This window comes from Solanum pennellii, chromosome 9 (genome assembly GCF_001406875.1).
Source record: "Solanum pennellii chromosome 9, SPENNV200".
Taxonomy (NCBI): Eukaryota; Viridiplantae; Streptophyta; class Magnoliopsida; order Solanales; family Solanaceae; genus Solanum; species Solanum pennellii.
The window spans coordinates 29,843,676-29,853,035 of NC_028645.1; the positions used below are offsets into that span (position 1 = coordinate 29,843,676).

At 37.1% G+C, this 9,360-nt stretch overlaps 1 protein-coding gene across 1 annotated transcript in view; it reads left to right on the forward strand.

The window, feature by feature from the left end:
- Positions 1 to 253: 253 nt before the first annotated feature.
- LOC107029211 (protein DAMAGED DNA-BINDING 2) overlaps positions 254 to 9,360 on the forward strand; it is a 12,949-nt gene continuing 3,842 nt past the window's right edge. The window contains exons 1-7 of the mRNA XM_015230573.2: positions 254 to 582; positions 661 to 751; positions 833 to 960; positions 2,003 to 2,125; positions 2,236 to 2,324; positions 2,448 to 2,568; positions 3,154 to 3,245. Coding sequence (XP_015086059.1) covers positions 412 to 582; positions 661 to 751; positions 833 to 960; positions 2,003 to 2,125; positions 2,236 to 2,324; positions 2,448 to 2,568; positions 3,154 to 3,245 — 815 coding nt within the window. The 5' untranslated portion in view covers positions 254 to 411. The remainder of the gene's footprint in view (positions 583 to 660; positions 752 to 832; positions 961 to 2,002; positions 2,126 to 2,235; positions 2,325 to 2,447; positions 2,569 to 3,153; positions 3,246 to 9,360) is intronic.

The following is a 9,360-nucleotide window of genomic DNA, read 5'->3' on the forward strand; positions in this document are numbered from 1 at the left end:
GTCTTGAATTTTATCAAGTCTACACTCCGACAAGCCTTGAAGTAGGCGACATATGTAGAGATTGAAATTTTGTGAGAGTTTACAAAATGCATTCAATTTAAGTCGAGACTCTACAAATTGTGTTTAACTCACATTAGAATTTTTTGAGACTAAATTTATGAGTAAAAAAATACTTGGAAGAATTTACTATTAAAGATTTTTTTTTTTTAAAAATGAAATGCAGAAGATGAAGAGTTAATAAGAGAGAAAGAGGGAGGCATAGGATGAATTTGGACGGTTTAAAATAAGAAGTCGTGTCGAGTTGTTAGGCCATGGGTTAAGGTTTCAAAAAAGAAGGAGAAGAGCGGGTTGTTGTTAAGTAGGTTGTGGTTGTATTTGTGTATTGTGTACCCAATTGTGTGTCGAAAGAAAATGCGTAGAAGAAGTTTGTTTCCTCGAGTAGTAATCGATAGAGACACGGAGTCGGAGAAAAGTTCTTCTGATGAAGAAGAAGAAGAAGCTGCTAATGTAGTTTCACCTGAAGAGGAGAGAATACAAAAAGGGAAAACACCCATCACTATTTCTCTCAAGAAAGTTTGCAAAGTAGTATTTGTTTCACTATTTTTTCAAATTTTCCTGCTTAGTACTATACTATACTCTCAAGGGTTTTTTATTTTTCAGGTTTGCAAGAGAAGTGGTCATGAAGCAGGTTTCAGGGGTGCAACTTATATTGATTGCCCAATGAAACCATGTTTTCTATGCAAATTGCCTGGTAATTTCTGCCCACTTACTGCTCTAACGTTTTCTCCACAATATTAACTTTAGTTTTGTTTTCTTTCTTGTGGGATTGAAGGTCACACCACAGTCACTTGCCCCCACCGAGTAGCTACAGAATATGGGATGCACCCAGCGCCTCACAAGAACACAACTAATCCTTTGGAATTTGTTTTCCAACGCCAGCTTCACCCCCGCCTTCCTCCAGTAAGTTTAGATATGCTATCCTCACATCCACGTGTATCATTCTTTGCCAATAAATGTTCATGCTTCCTTACATACTACTCACTCCGTCCGGTATTATTTGTCATAGTTTCTGTTTTTAGAATCAAACTATAAAAACTTTGACCAATATTGTAAGATGCATTTTTTCGTCATATTAATATGACAAAATTCTAATCTATAGTATTTTTCATATAGTTTTAAAATATTTAATTTTTTTGTTTAAAATATCAAAATAATGTGATCTAATTTATTTTTGAAAATTCGTCAAAATGACTTTCGATACGTGACAAATATTTCTGGACGGAGGGAGTACTTTGTAAGCTTTACAGTTTGACTAGAATGTTTCTCCGTTTATTTTGAGCTAAATATCTGTCAATCGATTTTTCTTCTTTTTCTCTATGAAATTAATTGTAGTTTCAGTTTTACTCCATATATTTATGTTGGATTTCAAGGATTCAGCTTCTATGTTTCTACAGATACTACATTGGTATTCTAGTTTTCATTGGTACATCGTTTTGCTCCTTTTTATTTCCATTATTCCATTTTATGTTGCATTCTTCCTATTTTGTATCTTTTCACAAAAAGAATGATGCCTTCTAAATTTAGAAACTCTTTTAACTTTAGACTTCTTCTTTTACCTCTTAATGATGTGCTTGTATAGTAGCATAAATGTCATGGTATGTCTTCTTTTTTTAAAACCTCCCTGTCAAGTAAAATAGTGCCACATAACAATGGAACAGAGGGAACATGTTTTCAGGTTTTGTTCAATTCTTCATATAATTTTATGTCTTGCATCTTGCATGTGATCATTGCCACATAAAATCTCTCGCAACGTATGTGAAATATGTTTTCTACTTTAGTTTTTGATTATAGGGTAAATTTTCATTGTGAAGTGTTGTAGCTTAACGGATTACCATTCCTTGTTTATTATACTGCTACATATTTCCTTTATACAGTGAAGTTACACAATATGTATCTTTATAGAATGTGCTTCATAATTTGCTTTCCTTGGTTTCTGTAATAGATCAAGCCAGCACATGTGATCCCAGATCAAGTCTACTGTGCAGTAATCAGGTACCACAGTAGGCGAATCACGTGCTTGGAGTTCCATCCTACAAACAACAATATTCTTTTATCTGGTGATAAGGTCCAAGATCTCTCTGCAATATAACTCTAAAGTGTGGCAATGAATTGAGTTCTCTGTTGGAAGGTCACATAAATTTGTAGAGGTTAATGCTATATTACTTTATGTTTCAGAAAGGCCAACTTGGCATCTGGGATTTTGGGAAAGTGCATGAAAAGACTGTATATGGGAACATACACAATTGTATACTTAACAACATGAAGTGAGTGTTTTTCTCTCCTGTTGTCGCATTTATGGATATGTTTTAATGTCTGCAGCTGCATTTAGATTTCACCTGCATTATTATCTTTTCAGTGAAAAAATGAGTTGTTTTTAATTCGTTTAGGTTCAACCCGACAAATGATGGATCCATATATGCTGCTTCATCTGACGGAACAATCAGTTGTACGGACCTAGAGACTGGGATTTCATTGTCGCTAATGAACCTTAATCCAAATGGGTGGGAGGTGATTTTCTGAAAACAAGTTGTTATGTTTATATGAATTGTCCTGTTATTTCAGTTATTGTGGTTGGACAAGTCCACGGGAGATTTTTTACCTTGTAAACACGGCGCTGGACACTTTTATTCTGAACTTGCTTGTCCCCTTTCAGTGCCCATAGATACATTTCAGCAGCAAGGACACAGATTATTACAGGAAATTTTAACCTTGCTTGTATACTGAAAACCGATACGTCTACATATTTGATACCTTTTGACTCTCATGTTGACTTTTCTCCCTTGGTTTTCAGTCAGGTTTGTTGTTTGAATCATCTTCAGTGTTTGCTTTGTAATATAGCTGTTTACTTTTGAATCCTTGAATATTATTAAGTGTGTATTCCCTGACTGTGGGTCAAGGTAAGTAACGTCTTGATGCCCCCATCGTGTTTCTAGAGACACCAATGAGCTTCTGGGTCACGCTGATTACATCACTAAATTTATCCCTTTCGGTTAGGGAATAGCAAAGAAAGGAGAGTGGGAGCGATGACACCAGCAAGTCAGTCGTCATGAAGTGGTTATATGGTTGTATAAGTCACAAATGATTTTCTTGTAGGGACCAAGCAGTTGGAGGATGCTTTATGGGTTGGATGTCAACTCAGAAAGAAATGTGGTCCTTGTTGCTGATAATTTTGGATATATTTACATGTAAGTGTCTATTGAACTTTTTGAGAGCAAATATTGGAGATTCACATTTCTTTCACTTAAAAACTTTGATAGATATGAAATCTTCTCCTTTGTCTGTCAAAATGACTGGTTGATGGTATTTTTACATGCACATTATGTTAATGTATGTCTCATACATTGGTGACAAACAATTTCAACCTGGTTGGCTGGGCATACAGAAATTATCAAGGATTGTTTACTCGTTATTTGAAAAGATAACTTTCATTAGGGATCTCTGTGTATGATTTTAGCTATCCTTAGGAAAACAACGGGACCTTTGTGCACTCTGAACTCTGATTATCGTTTAGGCAGTAGGCATAAAAATGATGCAAATCCCGTCTCTTTCACTATATTAGAGGAGAAATGGCTGGGAACTGGACTGTTAATTTAGTGCACCTACTCGATTCAAGTGTGGGGTGAATAGGGCGGTACTAAACTTTCTGCCTGTCAAAATTCTTAGCTAACTTCAGTTGCAGTCTGCACATCTTTAGTATGAGGAGCTGGTACTTCGTACTGGTTCAGCTAACTACTGCTGTAAAAAATGCGAAAATTAATTGAAACAGGATAATTTTATGTGGATAAGTTCCTTGCTCAAGGGAAGAAAAATCACAACCCACCTTTGAGATTTCTCTCAACTAAACTTTGCCAACACGAGAGCAGTTTCAGGTTGCAAAGCTCTTTATATCTGGGAGAAATATATGAGAAAAATATTATTGAAATGTGCCTGCACATTATTTCATTGAGACTGTATTTAGAGACAATACATTAGACTCCTTTTTTAAACTAGGATCACAGTCCTTTTCAAAGTAGGATTCTATATTGTATTCTTGTTCCTACTCCTATTCTATCACTCCCCTCAAGCACCAGCATACAAGTCATATGTACCGAGCTTGTTACGGATGTGATTAATACAAGGATCAGCGAGAGACTTTGTAAAGATATCTGCAAGAAAATTAGTAAGGACTGCTTTGGACGTCTGCAATCTTAGTTGAATAGGAACAAACTGAAAATTTGTCAGAAATTGATATAAAATATATGGGTCGTCTCGAAATCAAGAGACGATAGATATTGAACCAGAAGTTGGGAAAACAAGATGAAACAAGCTCACGTGCTAGCACGTGGTTAGATCTTGAGGAGTTACCAGAAAGACGTGTGGAACTATGCTAATCAAATATGAGTAGTCATCGGAAAGACTCAGTGTGCTAGACAACTCATATATGAGAAAATAATGGGGAAAGACGCGCGGTGCTATGCAAAATGGATATGACAAAGTAGTCACCACAGAGATGCACGATGTACACAAGTTAGATTTAAGAAGCTAGCGAAAAGAAGTACGGTGACTACTTTCTTTATGTCAAATGCTTCTCAGATCACTCCTTAACATGATTATTTTGTCATGTTTGCCCTAATTTTTGCTAAGATAATCATTGGCAAGACGGGCGACAATATTAGTTATAATTGCCCGCCGACTCCGAAGCCATTATGTTTTGATTCTCTACCCAGATTGTAGAGGCTTTGATACCGTGAAAATATATATAAGAAAATATTATTGAATTGTGTCTCTTTTTTATTACACTAAGACCCTATTTATATACACTACGCTCGACTCCTTTTCCAACTAGGACACTACATTTCAATCCGTCATCAAGTAGGATTTTATTTACTTATCTTGTTCCTACACCTATTCTGATAATAACCTAAGCGACTAAATCCTAGGCAGATGATTTAGCCACTCTGTTTGTAGCAAAACCATCTTCAACTAGATTTAGCTAAGTTGATCAGTCTCTTCAAAATTATTGCGCACCTCTGTCTGATCCTCCAAAATGCACTACTTTTGAAGATCCAACATGCACCTGATGATATGTTTGAACAGTCTGAGCAACATAGAGCTCTAGCTTAGTTTTTTAAGCTAACTATCTTCAAGCTCACACTCTATGAAAATCACCTCACAATAAAGCTTCTAGAATCAGCAAATAATGGAGGAAGCGAATAAGGTTTCAACTCATACATTGAACTAGACTGGATACAATGAATTTGACACTGCAAACGGGAGCTGGTTCTCTAATCTAGTTTTTCAGCACATTGCAACTTCCAGTATCTGTTTTAGATTTTTGAACTCATTTTCCATCACTTTTCTCTCAGTTTGCTTTAAAGAAATAATGCAAGTCCATTCCTGTAGTGGAACAAACTTGGATTGTAATTAGGTAACATGTTAGTACCATACATAGTCCAATTATAAAAGACCTACTTTATAAAGACCTTCCCCTATAGACTACACCATTTTTCTGATTTATTTCCTCCAATTCTAAATCTTTTCCAGCTAGAAATCTATTTAGGGTGTGTTTGGTATGAAGGAAAATGTGTTTTCCTGTAGAACAAGTAGATGTTTGATTTATTTTCTAATGTTTGAAAATATTTTTCAAAAAATATTTTCCAAGTGTTAGGTTTTTGAATGAAAAACAGTTTGAAAATATATTTTATTTTTTATTGGAGAGTAGAAATAATTTGACCCGAAAACCAACCTCAATAATCGATCGAGGCATGACTCGACACACGAACTAGGACACAACTTGATGTAATTCTCACTATGAATTATGAATTAAAATGCATAAATGAAAGAAAAGAAATAAACATAGATAGATAGACACAAAAAGAGGAAATAGAAAGCAACCAAAAGGTATATTAAGCCTTAAGACCTCAATCTGTTAATCCTACAATGAACAGGTCTACCTCTTACAATGACCTCGAGGGAAATGAATTCACCTTGCAACCAATGTTTCTAAACAATAAGCAACCCAAGCTTGTACCAAGCTCTCAACAACTCATATAAGAGTTTCAAAATTGTTTGCTGAAATGAGAACCTAAACTAGCTATTTATAGTTTTTGTTAGTTATTACAAAAGAGACCCAAAAGTGGTCCAAAGGGCGAGCTAAGTTGCCCTCACCGATCAAGTTGGCGAGTTGACTCTTCTCTTGGGACTTCTGGAACTTTAGTCGAGTTGCTAAATAAGTCCTGCTCGCCTAATGTGGAAGCTTCATCCATCGTCTTCCCTTGAACACCCCCAACAATCTTTATGGCATGAAACCCTTTCTTTGCCATCAACACAAGCTCAAGAATCTTTAACTTCATGAACAAACTCTGCATTCTTTGAAGGTCACGAGCTTGACTTCGAGTGAACGACCTTGATGCAATCCGAATTGCATCATTCTCTACTTCTTGAAAATAATTTGTCCTCAAATTTGACGGATCATCATCATCAAGAGTTGAAAATGGAGAAAGGTCGCAAACTTTGAAGGTGTTGTGAACTTAATACTCCGAAAGAAGGTCAATTTTGTATGCCTTGTCATTGTGTCTTTTAAGCACTTGAAATGGACCATCACCTCTTGGCATTAATTTAGTCTTCCAATGAGTGGGGAATCGCTCCTTGCGAAAATGCACCCACACCCATCCACCCGGTTCAAGCATAATCCTCTTGCAACCGATATTCACTTTTTTGTCGACCTCTTGGTTTTTCTTTTCTAGGTGAAGTCTCACCTTTTCATGAAGTTTCTTAATGGCTTTCGCCCTTTTGCTTCCATCTAAGCTTAAGACAATATCTTGAGAAAGAGGAATGAGATCCAAAAGGGGTTAGGGGATTAAAACCATACACCACTTCAAATGGAGTCATGCCAATAGTTTTATGAATAATTCGATTATAAGCGAACTCAACTAAAGGCAAATGCTCATTCCATGAGGCCAACTTTCCATGCACCACAACATGAAGCATAGAACCCAGGGTCCTATTCACAACTTTAGTTTGGCCATCAGCTGGGGGTCAAAGAAGCTGTGAACAACAACTTGGTACCAAGTCCACACCACAATTCTTTCTAAAAGTGACTAAGGAATTTTGGGTCCCTATCACTTACGATGGATCGAGTAATTCTATGCTATTTAACAACTTTTTCAACAAACTAAGTTGCCACATTGGAAGCATCAACACATTTATGACATGGAATGAAATGAGCCATCTTTGAAAATCGATCAACAATAACAAAGATGCTATCTCTACCTTGTTTTGTCCTTGGCAGACCCAAAACAAAATCTATTGAAATATCAAGTTAATGTCTTTGATGGGTGGGGAGTGAAGTGTGTAAACCATGTTGAAGGAGACCTGACTTGGCACTTCGACATTCAATGCATTGGCCACAAACTTCGAGCAACATCTTTGTGCATCTTAGGCCAATAGAATTGTTCCTCGAGAATTCCCCGTGTTTTATCAACACCAAATGACCCATTAATCCCCCATTGTGTGCCTCCCTCACAAATAGTTCTCTCCAAGAGCTCATACGCACGCATAGTCTCTTGCCTTTGAACAAGAAACCATCAAATTTAGAATAGGAAGTAGAAGATCTATCCCTAAGCCACCTTTCCCTTTCCCTTTCCCATTCCTCACAATCTTGGAAGATTTGAGCAAACATGGGGTCTTTGGGATACATTGCCTTCAAACATTCAAAGCCAAGCAATTTAGAAGGTAAGGCAGCTTTAAGTTACCATTTTCAAAAAAAAGAAGGTAAGGCAGCTATCAACACATGTTTCCTAGACAAGGAATCGACCACCGCATTTTCCTTCTCCTTTTTGTATTGACTTGCATAAGGGAAAGTTTCAAGAAATTCAATCCATTTGGCGTGCCTTTTGTTTAACTACCGTTAGGCCCGAATATGCCTTAGAGATTTATGCGATCTGAATGACAAATTCTTTGTGCCACAAGTAGTGTTTCCAATTACCCAATGCTCTGATCGAAGCATATAATTCAAGATCATAAGTGGAATAATTTAAAGTTGCACCCTTAAGCTTTTCACTAAAATAAGCAACGGGCTTTTGGTCTTTTATTAACACGACTCCAATGCATACTTTACTAGCATCACATTCAACTTCAAACATTTTCTCAAAATCACGTAATTGCAACAAAGGAATGAAGCTAAGCATTGATTTCAAAGTCTCAAAAGCTTTGGTTTGCTCTTCACCCCACTTAAAAGGTCTATCCTTTTAGATTACATAGATAGATAGACGCGAAAAAGAGGAAATAGAAAGAAACCAAACGGTATATTAAACTCTAAGACCTCAATTCGTTATTAGTACAATGAGCACCTACCTCTTACAATGGCATCGATGGAAATGAATTCACCTCACAACCAACGTTTCTAAACAATACAATAGTCTACCCAAGCTTGTACCAAGCTCTCATTACTCGTACAATAGTTTCAAAATATCAATATTCAAAAGTCTGCTGAAATGAGAACCTAAACTAGTTATTTATAGTTTTAGGTAGTTATTACAAAAGAGGCCCAATATAGGGAGAAGGGCGAGCTAGGTCCCATCGACGAGTCACTGATCAAGTTGGCGAGCTGACTCTTCTTCTTTTGGGACTTCTGAAACTTTAGGCAAGCTTAGAGCCCTCACCTAAGCAATTAGGCGAGTCGCCAAATGGGTCCAACTCGCCTAATGTGGTAGCTTCATCCACCGTTTTCCCTTGAACTCCCTAAGCGATCTTTAAGGCATGGAATCGTTTCTTTGCTATCAACACAAGCTAAAGAACCTCTTAACTTCATGAACAAACCTTGCATTCTTTGAAAGGTCCAAAACTTGACTTCAAGTGAACGACCTTAGTGCAATCTGAATTGCATCACAACCCCGATGACATATCTTAAAGTACCCTAATATTTGACCCGTGACCTGACCCCGACTTTCGACCCAAGACCCGACATTGGACATTCGAATCGGGATTGGATATCCGACCCAAGACTTGACCCCGACACTTGAAGTTGAGCACAATCCATCGATTCGGGTTGACTTCGATACTCAAATCAAGACCTGACTTTCAAATCAGGATCTTACCCCAACCACCAACAATCGATGCGATACCCAAGATTTTACTTTCAAATTAGAATTTTGACCCCAACTTTTGAACCATGATCAAACCACACCCGACTCGAGACCCAACTGTCAAACTAAGATTTAAATTTTTTCTAGAAAACAACTCTTTTGTGTGTGTTAGGGGGGGGGGTAAAATTCTTTTAGATTATTTTTTTTGGGTGGGGGTGGGGGTGGTAGGGGGATC